General features: G+C 35.7%; 1 protein-coding gene across 1 annotated transcript; it reads right to left on the reverse strand.

Moving 5' to 3' along the window:
* Window positions 1-578: 578 nt before the first annotated feature.
* Window positions 579-17,268, reverse strand: LOC113559821 (putative mediator of RNA polymerase II transcription subunit 26). Its single transcript, XM_026965585.1, has 3 exons — window positions 16,790-17,268; window positions 3,875-4,479; window positions 579-3,423 (listed from the first exon to the last, which is right to left on the reverse strand). The coding sequence occupies exons 2-3, from the start codon at window positions 4,469-4,471 to the stop codon at window positions 2,140-2,142; spliced, it is 1,881 nt and encodes a 626-aa protein (XP_026821386.1). The 5' UTR covers window positions 4,472-4,479; window positions 16,790-17,268; the 3' UTR covers window positions 579-2,139.
* Between the last annotated feature and the right edge of the window lie 5,407 nt (window positions 17,269-22,675).

Raw genomic sequence — 22,675 nt, forward strand, 5'->3', positions numbered from 1 at the left:
ATTATTATTATTAGACTACGCGCGACAGTGTGGTGATGAGCGAGCGTGAGCGGACACGAACAAGTCGGTCGGCGTTGTAGGGGTGGCTGGAGGAGAGACAAGGGAAATGGCGATGTCGAAAAACTGTACACTCGGTCGTATAATGCGTATATAGATATAATAATAATAATATAAAAAATAATATGTATTTCATTTTTTTTTCTCTCGCACTGCACAATAATACAATCGCGTTTAATGATATATTATATAATATATTATATTTATGTATATATATTACAGTAATATGGATATTTTTATAATATAATAATAATAATAATAATGATAATATATAGATAGTAGAAAACAATAACAATCTTATATTATGTAATAATAATAATAATTATATTATGTACAGGTTGTTAAATCATATACGCATTTTATACGTCTTCGTATTGTAAAACATAAACTTTTGCATTGTACAAGTTTAAAAAATAAAAACTTACGATTATTATAAATAATTTATTACAAAATAAGTTTTTTATGACGATGAACAATATCAATAAAAATTATAATATTATTATAGTGATCGTACAAATAAATTAATAAATAAATATTATATTATATCGTAATATTCTTAGACAATAATAACACGCGAGTACGCGGAATATAATAAAATTGCAATACAATATTGTATAAGCATCGTATGATGTATTATAATATAATATCCGATATTGTAATGCAAACGCACGACGACACGTATATTATAACAGTATACATGCTTTTCTCCTCTTTATATTGTCTATTATACATCAATCATATAATTACTGCAATATCGTATTGTTATATTGTATATTTCAACTATTTTTATATTGTGCCGGCACGTGTTTTCGACACGTAAAAATGTACACCAAAAACACAAAAACCGAACACGAGCAATAAACGACTGGACGTTTATCACAGATAAATTTTATTCGGCATCAAGACCGTGCGAAACGAGGACGAGGGGAGCGGTATTTTTTTCTCGGTTTTCCGAGATCAAATAGACTATTTGCCGGTGTCTTTTGCAGTAGTCGAATCCCGCGACCCGGTCGCGAACACCCCTAGCGTGCAACGGACGGACATTTCTGAACGTCTCGTCAACGATGTTATTATATGTTATATATTACAACCGACGACCGCGCGGTGAAGAGAACGTTTTGTTTTGCACTATATTATTGTCGGTGATGTTACACCGCCGGTCGCGCGGTACGCGTCGTCTATGAAATAATATTTTATTAGCTAAAGCAACGTCGTCCTCGCCTATAACTTCGTCCGTTTGAATGTTTTTGGCGTAACGTATTAAAAATATATTTATACTTTGTACACACACACACACACACCAATATAATATACACGGATATTATATATAGTGTACGTACAGGGCGATTCTCTCGACACGCGGTCACGAACGAAGTTCGCGTCGCGTCCCGCCATCACGGAAAACCTGCGCTGACGGCGTTCGGCGCGAGAATCGCCCCCTACGTATTTAATATATGTTTATAATGTTACAAGAGATTATTTACACTAAAAATTAATATCCGACGAACGCCATCACTGAATTGAGAAAAAAAAATTAAACTTTCGATTTGCCGTCTACACGACTTTGCTCCCCCCCCACACACACACACACACTTCCGAGTAACTCCCACACCGGCGTGATAAATATCGTTTGCAGACGACCTAACCTAACCGGTCAGTTACCACATATATAACGATATGATCAAGTGTGCGCTCGTCGTCAAAAAAGCAAATAAAAAAAAAAAACAATTTTATTAATTCGAGTTCGACAACAATAATAACATATTATTATATTACACGTACATATATATATATATATATAGTATTAATAAAAGACATTCGGTGGGCGACGAAAATGTGTTCGAATGATATAACGAAACACATCGTCAAAACTACCAGATTTTAATAATAATAATAATAATAATAATAATAATATAATGATGATGATAATAATTATAATTATAATAATAATAAAAAAAATAATAATAATAATTTATCTATATGGGATTCGCTTGCGAACGTATAACAATTAAAATACCTGTGAATCGCGATAACGGGCGTGATAATAATGTCCGCCGTCATAGCTGCTGCCGCCGCGGATCATCAGTTGACCGCGACGGTGGTGGACTGTGCCGGGGCCGCGGTGGCCGACTTCCTGGACGACAGCATGTTCTTGAGACTGGCCACCTCGGACGCCAGCCGGGCCACCTCGGACTTGAGCCTGGTGTCGTCGGCGGCGGCCGCGGCCGTCGGTGCGGTCGCGTGCACGGCGCCGTCGGCCGGTTCGCCGCTCATCGTGACGGCGGCCGGTGACTGCATGGCGGCGGCGCGGGGCGCGGCCACCGAGGCGGCGGTCGGGCACGCGGCGGCCACCGAGGCGGACGACGGCCGGACGCCCCATTCGACGCCCAAACTGATGCCCGAGTCGCGCTCGTCGCTGCTGCCCTCCGCGTCCCACGGCGGACTGGCCCGGCTGCTGCCCGGTTCCTGCTTGATGGCCTGCAGCGACAGCAGCGCCGTGGCCGCCACGTCCTTGTCGCCCAAGTGCGTCTTGTGGCGGAGCTTGTGCGGCAGACAGTTGCCGCCGCCGTTGCCACCGCCGCCGCCGCCGCCGTTGACGATCGCCGCGATGTTGTTGCCGTTCACGGCGCCGATGATGCCGCCGTTGCTGTCGTTGCCGCCGTTGCCGTTGAGGACAGCGATCGGTACGCCTCCGCCGCCGTTGGCCATCATGGCCATCATGCCGTTTCCGTTGAAGTGGTGCCGGTGCCGGTGCTGATGGTGGTGGTTGTTGCTGTTGTTGCCGTTGCCGTTGTTACCGACCAACGCGCCGTTCGGGCCGACCACTCCGCCAGCGGCTGCTGCCGCGGCCGCGGCCACGAACGCCAGAGATATGGGCACGCAAGACGACGAAGTGTCGTCGCCACTGCCGCTGCTCAGCTCGTACGGTGACGGCGGCCGGCGGCTGAGGTTCAGCACGCTGTTGGCGGCCGCTTCGAACGACGGCGGCTGCAGTGGTGGCAGGACGGGCGCGAACGGGTACGGCGGGTACCCGGCTTGGGCCGCGGCGGCCACGGCTGCGGCGGCCACGGACATCGGCAGACCGTTCGAACGGTCGCCCTGCTGTTGTTGCTGTTGCTGCTGCTGTTGCTGCTGTTGGAGTTGGTGTTGGTCGACGGGACTGCCGCAGTCGGACTGTGCGCCGCCGTAGTACGAGCCGTTCATTTTGGGCGTGGTTGACTGGACGGGTTGGTGGATGACCGACGTGGGTATGGGACCTGACCCGTTCTGAGAGTAACCCACCGACGAGGACGACGACGATGTGGACAGTTTCGGGCGTTTAGTGATGCTCAACACTTGTTCGTTTGTCGGCAGAGAAGCCATAACCTGAGCGAGAGGCAAAAGAAAAACAACCGTTAGTACATCAATGCGTTGTGGTCTATCATCTCTGTATCGCAAGTAACGGCGTTTTTTAGGCTAGGGATCTACTAACTATCTTACGTCAACATTTTATTGTGCGAATTTCGCTTAATTAATTTCTATAGGCCAGTCATTTGAGTGTAGTATTTAAGTATTAGATAATATAGATTTCAAGAAATTCAGGGAAAAACACGACCTACAGAATCAGAGTACATCGCCTCATCAGGCTTGACGCGAAAAAAAAAAAACGTTGGACAACGAGCAGTGCTATATATCATTACTCAAACTTTGACTATCATAAAGTACTTTATTTTATTTATTTTTATTTTTAAAATAACTGTTAATGTGGTAAGATTAAATCTCTCATAAAACGATTTTTAATAATTAACAGGACTAATGATTTTGTTAGTATTCTTACCTGTTCAACGCTGACCACGGCTTCGCCACTGATACCGAACTTGTCCTTGATGGCAGAGAGTTGAGCCTTGAGCACGTGATTCTCCTTGCTCAGTTCGACCACCCGTTGTTCGAGGATCATGTCGTTGAACCGCCTCTTTTCGCGGGACCGCTTGGCCGCCTCGTTGTTTCGTCGCCTCCGGTCCCAGTAGCTTTCATCCTTCTTGTTATCCGGTATGAATTCACGTTGCTTACGCTGCGCAAAGAACTCCTTGTGCTGCAGGTGCGCCGTCAGGTCGAACCCAGGTGGGTATGGCTCACCAGGGCCTGGCGATTCCGGTCCGGGTGATACCGAATCATCGTACCTCATGCTCCCTGGACCACCCGACTGTTCCATGTCGCTACAATATTGCGGCATGGCTCCGCCACTGTTTTGATGCTGCTGTTGCTGTTGTTGACGTTGCAGATGGATTTGGTGAAGTTGCTGTTGCTGCTGTTGGTGGATTTTCTGCTGTTGTTGCTGGTGGTGGTGTTGTTGCTGTTGTTGCTGATGTTGGTTTGGTTGCTGTGGCTGAGTTTTCTGTTGATGATGATAACTGCTAGCCGTGTCCGCTACCATTTCTCAACCTTAAACACAAAAACACAAACGTTAATTTTACACCGTAAAATAATATTGAATACCGAGTCAGATTAAAGTCCAAGGAAAATATCCATAACACTTCCTAAACAAATTAAACTATAGCGCAGACGACACTGCAAGATCAGAAAGGTTTTTCTCGTATTGCATGTATGAGATTGGCTTCCGTTAAACTACATAGTTGGTTAGGTGGGAGAAGGAATTTTAACTTTAAGGGACATTCGTAATTGGATATCGAGTATAGGTAGATCGCTTCATATGGTTCTCATGTATAAAAAGGAATTATTGGCATTATCTAAATTAATCTTAGCGACGTATGATTCGTGTAAACCTTCAGATGAGCCATTGCTGTGATGAAATTATTTGGGCCTAATACCAGGGGATAGGATTTAATGCAGTAAAAACAAACGACGATTAAGACGGTTCGGGGAAATCTGTGACGTAGTATATGTTTATTAATTTAACATGATTGGTTATATTGAAACACGCGTTTACGTATAGTCAACCTTGAGAAAAACATCGTTAATACAACGACGGCGGTGGAATTCCGAAGCTACTGTTTCGCAACAGACACGTGCTGTGGTCAAAAATTACAACATAGTCCCCTCCCTTCACCCGCCAACAATAGAACACGAACACGTTCGCGGGGAGGCGTCGGAAAAGTCCCTCTCCCCTACACACCAATCAATTGAAATCCTAAACGGACCGAATTGAAAAATGTTATATCTGTGAAGAATAAAAGAATAGAGTTTATTACATATAAATAATTGGCCAATGATGTTACTGCTGCACAACCGAGGTAATCACCGAAATGACCACAATCGCATTACCAGTAGATATTACGTATTAATATGTTGTAGAGCCAACTTCTATACGGTCGTCGTGTTATAACACAATAATAAGTAATAACGCGTATATCATAATTGTATAAGTACACAATATGTTATATAAATCGCCGTACCGGCCAAGGACAACAAGATCGAGGAAATACAACAATAATAATAAAAACCGAGCAAGGTCACCCGTAACGATATCCGACGATATCTTAACACTGGTTCCGTTCGGCGAATATTTTTTTCCATATTTACACGGCATCACACAAGTGTTATTATATAATATATAATACACCGTGCGGTAAAAGGTATAGGTAGTTAAATGTTGCTCTGCAGCTGTACGCGTGCGGCTAACCCGTTTGGTGAAAATCGAACGGATCGCTCATTTACAATCGCCGTATGTTAATGTTAATTCGACGAGTTATATAATATTATTAATTTGACCTTTTGAAAACAATATCGTCGAGGTGAATGATGATCGTATAGATTGTTGTGGTACATTACGTATCCGACTGATACTAGGCACGACGATAAGTGATCCGATGAGGTTCGATAAAAACCAAATTGTATAACCGATTGCAATCGAAACTCGACAGTCGCTCACTGACACGGCTCTATTTCAGTATGTATTTTCTATTGATTAATCCACAACAATAATTTAATAGCATTAACGGTGTTAAAATAATACCGAACGCGATGCGATTCACGTGTACACACGACCGTAGAACAGCCTTAATTTATTAGGATACCTACACAATAACGGCGAGTGCGAAGCACGTATTTTAAAAGAACCCAGTCGCGTGTGATAAGTATGTATAAATATAATAAGTATATGTATAAATGGGCAATCGTTACTCGTTGATAAAAAGAAGAGAGTTCAACACCATTGATAAATGATAACGCGATTCTCAAATATTATTCTTTGTCATTCAGGAGGACATCGATCGATCTCTGTGTTGATCTATATTGTGTATGTGTTTTGTAGTAATAAATATAATAATCTTTTCAAGATTTGCGTTTCTTTTGTCATGTAGGTTTCATTCAAAATAATATATCGAATCCTGACATTGATCACATTTCGGAATATATTGAGATACTGCTCAGAATAGAAAAGGTGTGGAGAATTTAGATTATAATATAACATTGCGCGATCGCGTCCAAACATCAAATACTCGCCTACTCTCGACAAAACGAAACGTTTCGTGCAAGTACAATACAATAATGGTAATATTGTAGACACCGAATAATGTTATTAATAAACAAAAAGACGACGATGGTCGTCGAGATCGGCACGACGTCGAGTATAAGTGTACATAAACATTATAATATTCACTACGACAATAGTACTACTGCGGTAGTAGTAAATAATTACCACAATAACAATTATAAATAACATGATCGTTGGTACGTCTACGTTTTACACTACAATCGGTTGTAATCGTCCCGAGTAAGTAGGTAGGTAGTAGGCGGTAAGTACGTGTACGTCATAATATGATAACATTATATTATAATTTATGGGCCTCGTCGATAACCGCCGTACGACTCTTCGCGCTCGCGTTTACACATAATAATATTATTATTATCGTAATTTGTTTGTACATAATAATATTATAATATATTAACATTATACAGCGTCGGCGGTTGAAAATACGGTCGAGCGGTATAATCGTCGTCATCCAAGTCGTGTGTTGTCACCGTTCCGTAATACACGACGTTGTTATAATAATAATAATATTATTTCGCGCTAATGTACTAGAATTTTTTTTTATCGTAATTTTCCTATCCCCTTCCCCCGTCTCGTGTTTTCCCTGAAACGTTTTTGTTTCAGTTGGCGCGCGAGACCGTGCATAAACGCGGGCTCATAAATGAACCGACCGAATTATTATAATAATATTACAAGCGCACTCAATAATAATACAACGTCGATAATACAACAGTGTCTGGTCGCTTTTAACGATATTAAAGGACGTTTTATGCAAATAGACGATACCGTCCCCGTAGACGGAGCGGCAACTGCGATTTTACATTAAAGGTAATCTGTTCACGAGTGGTCTTCGCCCACGGGGTTTTGGAGATAATCTAAAAGTGTTGACGTTCTTTTACGAAAAAGCGTTCAACTTTACTACTTCATTTAAACCTTAAAGTTTTATTCTGACATTGGCCCGCGGGGATAACGTTTTTTTAACCACTATTGTTCGCCAACCCAACAACTCTAACTACATGAGATAATCATTGATCACGTAATATTATAATATTCAATCAATAATTTATACACTCCCATGCCAAGGACACATAGAATTATTATTATATTGTAATCATTTATAAATGGTATATTTTTTTCCAAATTAAACGTTGATTTAATATAATATGTAATATAATTCGCACTTGATAAATAACATTTTTACTACTATACAATATTGTATCTATACGTCATATTAAAGCTTGAAAATTTTCTTATAAATAAATCGTGTTGGCCTAAAGACTTAAAAAGCTCAAACTTATCCCTTCTACTCCTCGCGCACACTCTTATGAATCTTGTAACGGTGGCACCGGATTCACAATTTACGCCATATCACTATCGTTCCCGTCATAAAATTGCGTTATTGTTGATTACACATAAAAATACATAATATAAGAATCATATTATAATTATAGTGCTACGATAATAATATCGACATATCACAATAACGATGTTGTAACGAGCGTGTGGACGTCGACCCCGTGGTGGGCGGCGGGTTGCGGGTGTGCCTTATCACTGTATTATTATATATTATTACTATTTATAAACAGCTGCAGCTGCCGTCTTGCACAATCGTAATTTTTTTATTTTCCCTTTTTCTCTCTTCACCCTTCGACAGCGATTTAAACAGTAGAGCACGCACACAATAATAATGCAATATACCTTATGATCATTATTGATTTTTATTTATAATTATATCAAACCGAGACGAAATCAACAGGTACGTGGTTATATTGTACCTCCCGAGAAAACACGTATTATTATTATTATTATAAAGGTACACAGACACGCGAAACGACTATACACACCCGCTAATGATGATGATAATAATAATTACTTCTGGCAAAGTCGGATCGTTTATAGGGATATTATATAACGGATTAACGATCACTGGGGATCAAATCATCGATATCTCTACAATAATAAAAATAATATTTACGAAGCGACTAAAAGAATAACAAATCCAATCGTCACGGCGTTCAATCGAAATCGGGTGGGGCACATAATATTAACGATACATAATATTATACACACAATGAAACGCATTACGCGGGTTTATGTAATAATAATATCGTGCATGCACGCATTATTGTGCTCGTATACATACGTTTTGAAATCGTCCGATGACATTGTGCGCGAATTTTACGCGTCGTAAAAACCTCGACGGCCTTGGACGTGTTACACACGACTCGGGTTGAGCAAAAAGCAGAGAGAGAGAGAGAGAGAGAGAGAGAGAGAGAGAGAGAATTAAATAAATAAACGAAATAAAATAAAATAAAATATACACTGCCAAACACCGCCAATGCAAGTGCTCGGCACGTATACATTACTACTACTATACATTATATTATTATGAGATAATTGTCGTCGTCGTGTTGGGCGTGCTGTTGTTTTTTTCATAATTTCGCGAGCGCCGGAGATAATGCGCGATCGCACAGTATAATATTATCATTATCGTTGTGTGGGATCTTGTAGGCCAACTCGGTCCAACCGTCTTGGCCTTCACCCTCAAGGTGAAGTTTATGCATTACAATATTATTATTATTATTATTATTATGTTGGACGAAACGATTTTCGTATACGAATAATAATGTTTTAACGTTGTGACCGAAATCGATTTTGGGCTGTTTTTTTTTTTCATACTCGCCGGTTTTTTTTTTTAATTTTTTTTGTCGATTCGTTTTAATATTGTTATATATTTTATTTTTGTTTTGCATAACGCGCGCGCAACGTTCGTTGTAATACGTCTGTGTCATAACACTACGTGTTGTCGGCGCGCTCAATTGTTATTTAACAGTGTGCAGTCGTCGTCGCAGACCAGTTATTTATGTTTATCATATTAAAACGTGTGTATATAGATGTGTGTGTGTGTGTGTGTGCATTTTTTTCATTTTTAGCTCTGCGAATATTTTTATGCGCCGGCCTTTGGCACACGGTCGGATCTCTTGGCGTATACACGGACGACGGTTTCGCGAGCTCGCCGATACCGCGAGAACGATATACACGACCCCCACCACCGATCCCGACGGCGGACCCTAACCGGCGGATACCTGTTACGTGCTCTACCGTGTCGTTCATCATTATTTGTTGTGTTGTTTTAATTGATCGCATTATTATCTCGGTACACACATGTTTAGAGGAACCCGGTTAGAGGTCAGCGGGCGTAACCTTTCATGTGTTAACCGTTTTATCAGCAGTGTAATTGATAACCGTTTGACCACAACTGCAGTATAATCGGACGACGACAAGCCCAATATTTTTCGAATGTATGCCAACACCTGGTAGCAATGTATGGCTATGTCATAGTGTTTATTGAAAAGATAACCAGAGCGTTTTCTGTTTTTTCTCAAAAACTAGTGGCGTTCTACACAATAATAGGAAATGTTTAAAAAATGGTTAAAAATCTCGTCTTTAGGTTGCTTGTGGATTTATTTTAGGTTCATTTCGCCAGTGATCGACACAACAATACATCGGTAGTATATAATTTTTTTTTTTCAACGCAGCATAACATAATATCATTACAATATTATCGGCATTACGTAACGCACGGTCGGTCTGCCGATATAAATATTGACCTTAGCACGGCGTTACGCAGATATTCGATTGCAGTCTTATAATAATATAACCGTAGTGGTCATGTTGCTCGTGTAATAATAATATTGTTCGACCATGCGACCATAATACAGCCGGATTTCCACGACTATGCCGCGTCGTATAATATAATAATAATAGCGTTTAACTAACATTTTGTTACCTACGTATTTTAGATGAGACGTATGGGCTCGGAATGCTCTTCGTACATTGGCCAATTTTAGAAATATTTTTAAATAAAACTATACTATTACAAGTCATTAATAACCACTTCACTCACCGGGTGAAGTAGCTAAATATTTCTAACTATTTGATATATTACACAGTATCGCGTGTTAACACAGTTTACATGGAAAACGATGGAGACAGTGCCATAGTAGCTACCTTAAATAGTGGAAACTCAATGCATAATAATAATACGCCCAACGATCGTTCTGTGCGACGGCAATTAATATAATAATCTTCCTATCGTTTCGATCCCGTTACCGTCGAATTATTCGTATAATGTAGCACGAGCTCGGCCCGGTTACCGCAGTAATAGTCACAATATTATTGTGTTATTAAATCTAACTCAGTGGTGAATGTGCATACCTATTATCTGCACTACAATAAGACGCCTAGTAAATCGACGGAGGAAGACGAAATAGTAACAGAAAAAAAAACCGGAACGAGACGGCGGCCGTTCCGTTCTACTTCCGCGCTCCGATTCTCGACGTGCTCTACTATATACATTGTTATGCATATAACTATATATTATATTGTTATTATACCCATACCATTCATCGGCCCGCTTTAGCGCCGGGCTACTTCCGGACTCGTCGTTCGGAAGTGTAGTTGCCGATCGTCATATGCATAACCGGGCTTTCCGCCCAAATCGAGCCTCTCGTCGGTACACGTGAGTAGCATGAGTGGCCACTCGACTCAAGTGCGAGCGTATGCAATCATTTTGTAACCGGTTCGAGACGGCGAAAACATTTTGCGGGAAAACTTGAATGCGAGTCTGCCGCTGACGACATCGCACCCGCCAATTCAGTCATGACGTGTAATGTTAGCTGCAATAACGTTCGCCGACGGGTCTATTTATAGATATATTTACAATGGGCGAAATGAGTGACGTTTAATTATTTTTTTTCTCACTATCTGTTTTTATTAATTTTTCCCACTACGGAGTACACGCGTACTTGTTTAACCGCGTATTCAACTACACCACAACGATGATTTGATATGTTATGTGAATTCTATGCACGTTGATCGTATAGGTTTGCACGTCACTCGTGGATTTTGGGAGATTATTCATATTTATACTTGAGGCCAACTATAAGAATTTCGTGCGATTGAAATCAATGGTTTTCCGTCCTAAACGTATAATATGATTTTAATGTTTTTCGCTATTATAGCAATATCGGCCGATATTGACCTAGATATGCACTTCGATTTTCAAAATGATGGGACCGTATTTATGATCCGAAATCATAGTCGGCACAACAATATTTCTACAGAATAGACCAGGTGCCTGTCGCCCGAATCGATGTTGGTTTATTTTTACAAATTTTTTGGTCAAATGATGAGTGCAAAAACATTTTTTTTTTATTTTTTTTCTAGCATAATTATTATAAATTCATTATTCTATAACCCAACGTTATATAAATATACTGTTTTTCTATGAGTTGTTTTTAATAACTGACGAGTAGAGAACAGCTAGCGATTGTGGTTTGTGATGAACATTTTTCTAAGCCTATTATAGTTTATATTATTAGTGTTGTTGCTATTATTATTATTTTTTTTTATTCAATGTTTACGCTTTAAAATGTGTGAATAAATATACAATTATATTTCTCTTTCTACGTGAATCCTATGAACGTTATATTATATAGCAGCATTGCCCGCCACAATGGCAACACGGCACCGCGAAATTATAATAATTACGTTTTGTGATCGTATAACATCGATCGGAACGTTTCTCAGTATAACCTTCAACGGGGTCTATAAAAACATAAAATACTCTATCCGAGCATTGCATACCCACCTGTACGAGTAGCATATAAACAGCACAGTTGTACGAATCGTATGTGTAATATATTATGATAATATTATACACTATCGAGTATTCTATTTTTGTCACGGTATACTCGAACATGCGATAATTACGAAGGAATTTCACGACATGATTACATCGGAATAATGATTGCGTAGCGGTTTCCGAGTGGGATCGAACAGATAAAAATAAAAATAATAATAATAACAGTATTACGGAAAACTACGTACGGTATTACGAATAGAGAATATCGTGGAGGCCCACGCTCGTAAAATCCGTGCCCTATATATTATTATTATTATTATTATTATTATTATTATTTATCACGTTCGATCGTTCACAACTCGTATATGTGTCTATGTATATTTTACTTTATAAATATTTAACAGAGGTAAATGGACGTACCTATAGTTATTAGATTTGTTTTATCGTCGTCTTAACACCGCGTAATCTATTAATCACCACCGTGTGCCCGGATTAATATTATATTAATATGCCCATAGACGACAATATGGCAACAGACGTTTTATAGTGATTGCATTTTCAGAAGTCGAAGCCATCGTGTCACCGCAACCATCATACTATATCATTACGTTGTCAGATTGACAGTTCGTCTCAGTAGGCCGCCGTTACGATCGCAGTGCCTCACTCGCATTTGGTTTAGACATATCCGCGATTTACCTACAAATAGGTAGGGCACTATATAGGTATGCCTATCCAACCCGAATGGAACAAAGAAAACAATAATCGAATGTAGGTAATAGGTCGTGGTAATGTGCGTAACTACTCGTACGTATATATTCAATATTTTGACGTCGCGGGTGTACCTATTCGTAGCGGTGGCGATGACCGACATAAAAATCGTTACGATAGCGCGTTATTACGATACGATAATATCGTTTCGCACTTAATATCTAAATGGCCCGGATTCGCGGTGTTTTACCGTGACAGGAATTTTTTTTTTTCCAAACGCAATCACCGTCACTGTGTCAATACCGACCGACGGTGGCGTAGTATATACCAATAATATATGTAATATATTTTATATTATGTTATGACTTATAAATATTATATATTGTGTATTTGGAGCACTGTCTCCGCGGATTTCTCCCTCGGGGGTAATGACCCGCAATACACCATATCATTATTATATTACTATTATTGCCATTATTTCTATAAGTATATATTTATATAATACATATATATGCATATTGCACGCCACCCTACATAATATATACTGCATGTACACGCGGCGCAATGGACTTATATATAAACAATAAACGTAAAACAATACATTTAATAATATAATGATGTGTGACAGTATAAATTACATATAATTACACTAGTGATGGCCGGAATCGCGACCGAAAAAGTAACACACGCGAATATGGCGATAATGAACTACTGAAGAAATTATATGGGCACTAGATAGGAGGTATACCCAAAAGTAGACGAAGTCGGACTCGAATCGCCCTAACCAAACTTATCGATAATACGTTTTGATTACGACCACGGCCACGATCGTGGCGTTAAAAGATATCACGGTATATGACTATAATATATGAGTTATACATACAGGTAGCGTATGTTTTAATAATATTATCGGAATAATAATAAGCTACACATTTTTTCCATCCACGTTTTAAATCGTCTATTTTAAATATAACTGTTTATACTGGCTTGGTATATACTGCATATTATATAAACAATATAAACATATACCATTGACATAATATTATGAATTTATGATCAATATTTTCGTTTCATGACTATTGGGAAGTTAAAAAAAAATCTAAAATATCGTGTTACTTACTATTATGATGCTAATTTCAGTTGAGTATGTTTTATGCGTTTTTATTTTACACTGTTGACAAAAGCGTCATGCAACTGAATAATTACTAATACGTGTTTGGCTAAAAAAAAAATGTTCATCGTCCCGAGAGGACGCCAACTTACTAGGTAATCATTTCGGTAGAACACACAATACACATTGGCCTTCCAACAATAAACCATTTCTTATTTTAACTTTTTTCTACTAATATCGGTATATTTAAAAATTAAAATTATGCAGTATTCTCACAGTAAAATAAAATGTAGACCCGCGAGATGAAGAACCGGTATATTATACTTTTAAAGTGTGAAATCACTAAAATCGGAAATTAATAGCGGTAGGCCGGTAGGTATAGTTGCTAGTGGTGGGCAGCGGATATATTATAAATGGTACTTATTAACTATACCTATGCACTTTTCCGAGCTATACATATCCATTGCACTCAGTCGTTCATTAAATTAACATGACGTTTTTCACTAATTCTCAAGAATTATTTATTTTTAACTATACCTACCGTTTAGCCTGAAAATATAGGTATTATTGAATTTGGTAAAATTATAATACAACTATGAGCAATTATCGAAAAATATTCCAATTAGCTATTGTTGTATTAACGACCGCAAACAAAGGGACAACGGATACAACAGACGTTCTACAAACAATTTACTTAAATTGGTTAAAAACACGGTTAATGATTTTTTTTTTTTTTTATAATAATCATTTTTATTTTTTTAAGATATACGTTTAATGTTTTATTAATGAAATCATTTCAATGTGTTCTCAACCGTGCGCGTGAACTATAAAATCACTACAATATTATATTTTTTCTCATAAAGTAAGTCTTATATTTCATATTCACACGGCACTTTGCTTTTACCTGCGTAGACTTCGTTGAAATAATTTTAAAACCGTTCCAAAAAATATCTTTTGCAACAATGAAACGCAAACGAAAAACAGAAACATAGAACGTTATTATGTTGTAATTAATTTGGAAAATCTTAATAAGTTCTTAAAATTAAAATTGAGTTGATATCTAATATAGCGCAGTGCCGTAACATTCTGGCGTAATAATACCTATTTTTCATGTTATACTATCTTTACTATCTATGAGTATGTTCTTCAAATCAATTGAACGTATTTAAATCATAATCCATAGCCCGTATTTCTTAAAAATTTATATTTTCAACGTTCACAATGATGAATGTAGGTATCATTGTTATATACATTTCTGTTTAATGATTAATTTAATATCGTGTACGGAAATACCTCGAGAAATACCGAGGAATTGGAGGAAAACAATTAGCTTGTAGGCACACGCGATATTTGGGAAACCCTACAGAAAGACAAAATTAACGGCTCACAAATTTATTAGATATATTGTAAAGTTATAACGGCGTGCATAATGTATTTCGATTCATTGCGAAAACCGTTTTGGTCCACACGTTCATTATAAACAAAGTACGCTGATTACTCCTTGGCGGCAACCTTGAACTATAATTGCATTATGACAGAAAGTACGATGAACCCAATCCACTGCAGATTTTGACTGAACACATAATATATTAAATTTGTGGAGGATTGAGTCATAATATTTGCTATGAGACTATCGTATCTGTTGCGAAAATATTTTCTAAATTTTTCAAGTACCTACTTTGATACGTTATAAATATATGTTACTACCTATCTATTTATAAAGCATTTAAAGCGATAAAAAAAAAAAACTGTAGTGCGTTTGTAGAATGAAGTGGACATTGTCTTATTCGTAAAGATTACGAAAAAACTATGTAAACCCATTCGTACACTAAATACATACTTACGTAAGTTTATAGTTATATTTATATTATATAAACAACAATAATTATCGCCAAGTAATTTACAATAACATAAAATAATGTTTAAAAATTAATTAAAAACAAACATATACCTACTACAATACTTTATAGAGTAAAAATAACCTCTTCAGATATTATACATTTATATTATATAATATTATAAAAAGTATGATAAACTTACACTCGCACACAATTATTGTATTATATTTGAAATAGAAAAATGTTATTGTATAGAACATTACAAGATGACCTATATCACATCTCTAACATTTTTTTTAAGTCATGTGCTTACTCGCAATTATAGGTGTGCGAAATAATAATTTATTAAAATCATTATAATATTAATATCCAAAGTTTTCGAGCACCATCTCGTATTATTTGTACTAAATTTTTTTTATTACAGTTTTGATTTTTTTAATATATACAAGTACAAATCCACTACGATTTATTTCACTAATTCGCGCAAAATATAATATATTAATAATTGAACGTGACTACGTGGGACATATAATTTAACTTCGCGATGTTCTCGTTTTACGCGCGTGTCATAAATTAATATCATAATATATAAAATGTAAAACACCGACCCAGCTAGATCGCGAGTTGTTGCAACAACGACAAGATGCTAATACTAAGTTGACAAGTGTGTATTGGTTACTAACATCTCGCGTATTGTCTCGGGCGCCGGAGATTTGAATGCTGGGGCAGTGACGACCACGTGAACGGGGTACGGAACGAAGACGCCGATCGCGACTTGAAGAGGAATAATTGCGAACGAGAAAACATTTTTAAAGAATTTCACCACCGACGACGACGACGACGACAACGACGGGAACTCGGACGTGTCGTCGGCGGAACACGTTTACGATATAATAAAAAAGTTTCGGTGCGGCGGAAGTGCGAAATAAAAAATAAAAATAAAATATTGTAATACTCACGATTGGATTGTGTGCGGCACGCGGTCTGTCGGCGGCGTTCAGGACGGTGCATGTGTATCCATGTGTCGTGGCGCTCGAACGCGCGTCGAAAAAATAAAATCGTCGAAAAACGTAAATTATTTTTATTTTTTTCCTCGACCCGCTGGTGAAATTGACGCTATCGATAGATCGATATTTTTAAGGTAAAAATATTATAAAATATAATAGTTTGATGTCCCGCGTATCGGAGACGGAAAAATAATTTTAATGTCTATAAATAATCTCGATCGATTAAAATAATATTATTATCGCAAACACCGGTGCGGCGAACTATCATGCGCTCCTCGCGAGTGTCGTGTACGCGGTCGCAGACGAACGATAAGTGTACACACTGACGGACCGGCACCGCGCGAAACCGAATGAAAAATATAAACGACTGCGAAAAAATAAATAACAGCGGTTTGCGTCGTGTCGCGACAGTACTTGCTGGGCGGACGCGACGGAAGCGACTGCCGCCGGTTGCCGCGTCGCTGCCGCTGCGATTATATTATTACTATTATTACTATTACTATTACTATTACCATATCACTATAATATTATTATTACTATTACTATTACTATTACTACAATATATTATTATCGTTGTTGTAGTATGACGCCGCCTCCGCGCGTATACACCACGTACGGCGGTGGTCGGGCCGTCGTCGGTGGGGAGACCCGCGGGCCCTCCCGCCAAACGGCTTCGCGGCCCCCACCGCCGCGGCTACGATCGTCGGCGGCGGCGGTGGCTGGTCGACGCGTGTCCGCGACAGTACCCGCGCGGCTCGGCCCGCTGTCCGAGTCGCGCGCTAATGATTGTCCGTAATTCGTTTGTAATCATCATAATAATATTATAATATTATATTATTGTGTATTATTAAAATAATTATTGTTGTTGGGTTATGGACATTGCGAAAAACCAACAGAACAACAATGACATTATGCGATACGATTATGTTCCCGTAGATTGTTTGATTTCGAGCGCCCGACCGTGACGGACGTCACATTGTATATTTTTCTAATATTAATATCGCGTGGGGAGGTGCCAACGGTCACATAATATGATACTCCGAAAAAAAAAAATACCCTATTCGTTCTATTATTCCCCGCAGCAGTGGAAATTTTAAAGTCGACTGATATCGGTCGGACGAGATTCGAAATTCGCTATCAGTCAGTCAAAAATACAGCGATGAAACTTATGCAGTATCCTCGTGGGGACAATAATGCTCATTGTCAGTATCGTTTTTTTTCTATGTGTATAATATGTGACTGTGTGGATTTTATTTCTCGCCTCTTTAAAATGTAGATAGTAGACGACACGCGTATTCAAATCGATGTATTATGTAGATATTAGATATATAGTTTCGATAAGTAGGGTATATCTATACGGTGCGCTGTATACATATTATATAAACATAAAATATGTAAACGAGGTCGATACTTGTGGCCTGTGGGTCGCAACTGCATGGCACAGCTTTTTGGGGCAGTTGTGTTAAGGAGCGGAGAGATATAATATAGAAAATATTGATATATACTTTTTATATTTTATTAAAAATATATTTGATACAATATAGCTGCTGTATATACTTGATTGAATAAAGTGCGATCGGGAGATGGAAACTCCTCATAACATATATGATACTTAATATTGTATTATTTTATAAATAGTTAATGATTACATTGCATGTTATATATTACGCGAAGCATGACTTGAATAGTTTTCGCACTTGGAATATTATAAAATTTGTAATTTATACATTTTATACATAAGACTAGTCAACATATAAAGACGTTGCTCTCGCATTTGGTCTATTTTATACGCTCTACAATATATGACCTGCGGGCTGCAGTTAATTTATATGTATAGATAATAACCGTAATGTAGTCCAGGCGCGTTAAAGACGCTACAGTGAGCTAGATTCTGTTGAGCTTAAAATTAATTACAATACATATACCTACATTATTACTATGATGAATAATAATTCATAGTAAACGGTTCCCAACACGTACTGTGATAACATTAGTAAAAGTACCATATTTCCTACACGTATATAATCTATATTGTATAATATAATATAATACATTATGATGTTTAAGTTATTTCTTCTAATAACATACTATAGTCATAACTATTACAATTTTATATTTTATTTTGACCTCAAGTATTCTATAGTTGTGTAAATTGTGTACTGTGTATTATATTTAAATGATTTTTTAATGATTATATCAAAATATCAAACTCGAATAAGAAGTAAAATATATGTTTTTTTATCTTATTTATTTTTATATATTAATTTGGCAATACGAGTAATAATATACTTGAGCCACTCAAGGCTCAAAAAAGTTAAAAACTAATGTATAATAATTCGCAGCATGTGTTGTTTTATTTTTAGACTATATCGTCTGTACACACAGCCCCCACAAAAGGGGTCCAGTGAGTATACCATGGTCCCGGGGTCCGCAAACTTTTATAAGGGCCCGGGAAAAAAGACATAATATTATATTCATATTATTAATTTAAATTAGGGAAGAGTCGTGTCACTCTAGTATATTACTCCACCATATTATCTTTATACAAAATCGGTTTACTAATAATTTGATTTCTTACTACATAATTTTGTGTAAATTATTTTTATTACATAAAATTCGAAATGAATAATTTACATTAATATTTAATTATTCGTAAATAATTTTTAAAGAAATGTTATATTAAAATTATTATAAATATTAATATAAAATGAGGGCCCGGAATTGTTTACAGTACCGTAGTTGAAAAATTCATATGGGGGTCCCTCCTAAATACATATGGTATTTTGTATACTTAGAACAGTATAATATACCAGCTCGACTGATTTTTATAAATTTTATGACAGTACTGCAACTTCACGCTTCATGCCAACCAAACATTCAAAAACAATATTTTACGTATTAACATTTGCCACTACAATAATGTGTCCTATAGGTACTAAGTATGCATAATATGTAGAATATAACGGTGTTACCATACGTAGGTATACGGCTAGATGTGTAATAGTTTGGCCAGAGTTTATAATTTAACATTTGATAATTATTTTTTTAATCTGCCACTGATAATATATATATTGTAATACCATTTTACCTACCGTACAAAGAATGGCTCACCGTCCATAACATTTACATTAATATTATTTTTTTTTTTACAAATCATTAATTCCCGTAGAAGTTTTATAATTTTTTTTTAAATTCCATCATATACGTTATTGTGTTATAATATTATATTATAGGTTTGAGCCAATTTATGTATAAATATATCTGAGTCGAATCATTAATTTCCATTAAATATTCATGATATAATGTTATATGAATGTGTTAAACGTTCTATTCAAATTCTAGGAAGTATATATATATAGTTACATCATAGTGTAAATGTTTAAACAAGAGGTGGATTTAGTGGAGGTATTGGCGCGTTCGAGGGCTCTAACACTGCGACGCACGTCTCCCTATAAAATACAATATTATATCGTGAAACATAATCGCGTATGAATTTTACATGTAACTTTGAAACACTGTTGCTATTTAATTTGAACTAATAGAATCTTGTACAATAGGCGCAATTTAATGTATAACTAAATTTAGATACAAGATCCATTTGCATATCCTCAATAAAATATAAACTATTAAAGTACGACAAATGGATTGGAAAATTTTTTTTTGTACTTATGACGCTCAGTTTCATAACTCCCATCCGTGTAATTATTTCAATTCTTAAAAAAAAACGCACGAAAACACAATATGTTAGAAAATGCAATCAGTATTCAAAGATCGAGTTGACCAATTAAAAAATGCTGATTTAATTCGTATAAAATAAACCATAAAAGAATATAATAATAAGTATAAAATTCATAAAAATATTATAATTTTAATATATTTGTTAAAAATTAATTATTTAAGATTTTTAATTTAATACATTTGATAGAAACTTCGTCTTAATTCTTTATTGTTTTTAATTATTGTATCTATTATAATAATATTTAAAAAAAAAAAGATAAGCAAGTATGTACTGTACTATAATATGTTGTACATTAGGTGCCGAGTAGGTCACTAATATGAGTCTTAAATTTGAATTCAATGATATACCATTGTGTACGAATAACGATTCTGAGTGGAAAAGGTTTATATCGACCTAGCTATACTACCGATAAGTGATTTTTTTTTTTTTGAAATAGCATTATAGCTAAGTAAATTAAAGTTATTTATTTTACTTTTAGTGTTATAATAGTAGATTGATAAAATTTTTTCCAAAAATACTGCATTTATCATATTATTACTATTTTATTATTATATAATTTATACCATACATTTACGTTAACATCTTTCTGTAAACACCGCAAAACAGTAAAAATAGTAATTTTAAAACTTAAAATGTCTAAAAAAAATAATTGTCTATACATTTTTAGATCTTATGGTTTTAGTATAAAATACTTATAAAGAATTTTATTTATAATTTTCAAAGCTTATGTACAAAATGATTTTTGGTTTGATTTTTTTTTGCGATCTTGATGAAATTTGTTAAGAATCTAATTTTAAATACATGTCAAAAATTGTACATATTATGTATTTTTAGTTTTTTTACAGATATGAGAATAACATTTTTGGAATCTATTTTTAAGAATTTTGACTCAGTAAATAATTTTTTATCAACATTTCTCATGCTTATAAACAAAATTAAAAAACAGTTAAATTTGAAAAATTAATCTTATAATTAAAATGATAATATAAAATTGGGTAAAAATTTCAAGTATCTATTATTATTATTTTTTAAATACAATAAAATATCAAAAATTGTTTAAAGAATAATAATTATTTTATGGTGAATATTGAATGTCGTAAACATATGAATTTGAAATGCTCATAAAAAAAATAATTGACTTTCCGATAATAGAATTTTTATACATATATAGGTTGAAAAACTAATAAAAAAACCTTATACTAAATTTTCAAATCTTGCATGGATATAAAAACAAAAATTTTTATGGACTTCTATAATTACAAAATAATTTGCTAATTTTCGAATTTTTATGAATTTTGTCAAAATTCTAACTTTAAACCCGGATAAAAAAAATATCGTCACTATAGATTTTCAATATTTTTTAATTGAGAAATTAAAAATTTATGAAAAACTCTAATAGCTTTACATGAAATTTTCAAGCATTTCCACCCCGAAAATAATTTGTAATCGACATTTATTAAAAAAAAAAAGGTAATCAAACTTGAAATTTTCTCACGCTTATAAATAATTGAAAAATATTCGAAATATTTTTAAAAAGTTATTGTAAATAATAAACAATTACATAAACATTTGGTGAAAATTCCAAATACCGTTTTTTCTTAAGTTTGTTTTCCCAAGTATAAAAATATGTAGATAATATCTAATTTTTAAATTTTACCTCCAAAGTACAAACTAGATTCAATTATATATCAAAAAACACCATTGATTTTTGAAAATCGAAACATTTTAATCGACAATACTTACTTACATTACTATTACTCGTGTACTCGTCCACAAAAAAAAAAAAAAAACAACCTGATATAATCAATAAATTTAATGCTCCTCTCTGAATTTAAAATAAGTATTTTAAATATATTATAACTATTTTAAATTAAAAACTTAAATATGGAAACGATGCACAGCTAATCATATGCAATCGTTTGACTTTTGGAGTACATTTTAAAGTTAATTATTTTACGAAAAACGTACCCGTATAAATGGCTGACATTGAATTGAGTTCCGCAAATGTTTTTGGGTTATCAGAATTGAGTCCCTTCAGCCTATTATTGATATAATATGATTGCTTATATTGTTTTTAATAATAATAATAATTATTATTA

This window comes from Rhopalosiphum maidis, chromosome 3 (genome assembly GCF_003676215.2).
Source record: "Rhopalosiphum maidis isolate BTI-1 chromosome 3, ASM367621v3, whole genome shotgun sequence".
NCBI classification, from domain to species: Eukaryota; Metazoa; Arthropoda; class Insecta; order Hemiptera; family Aphididae; genus Rhopalosiphum; species Rhopalosiphum maidis.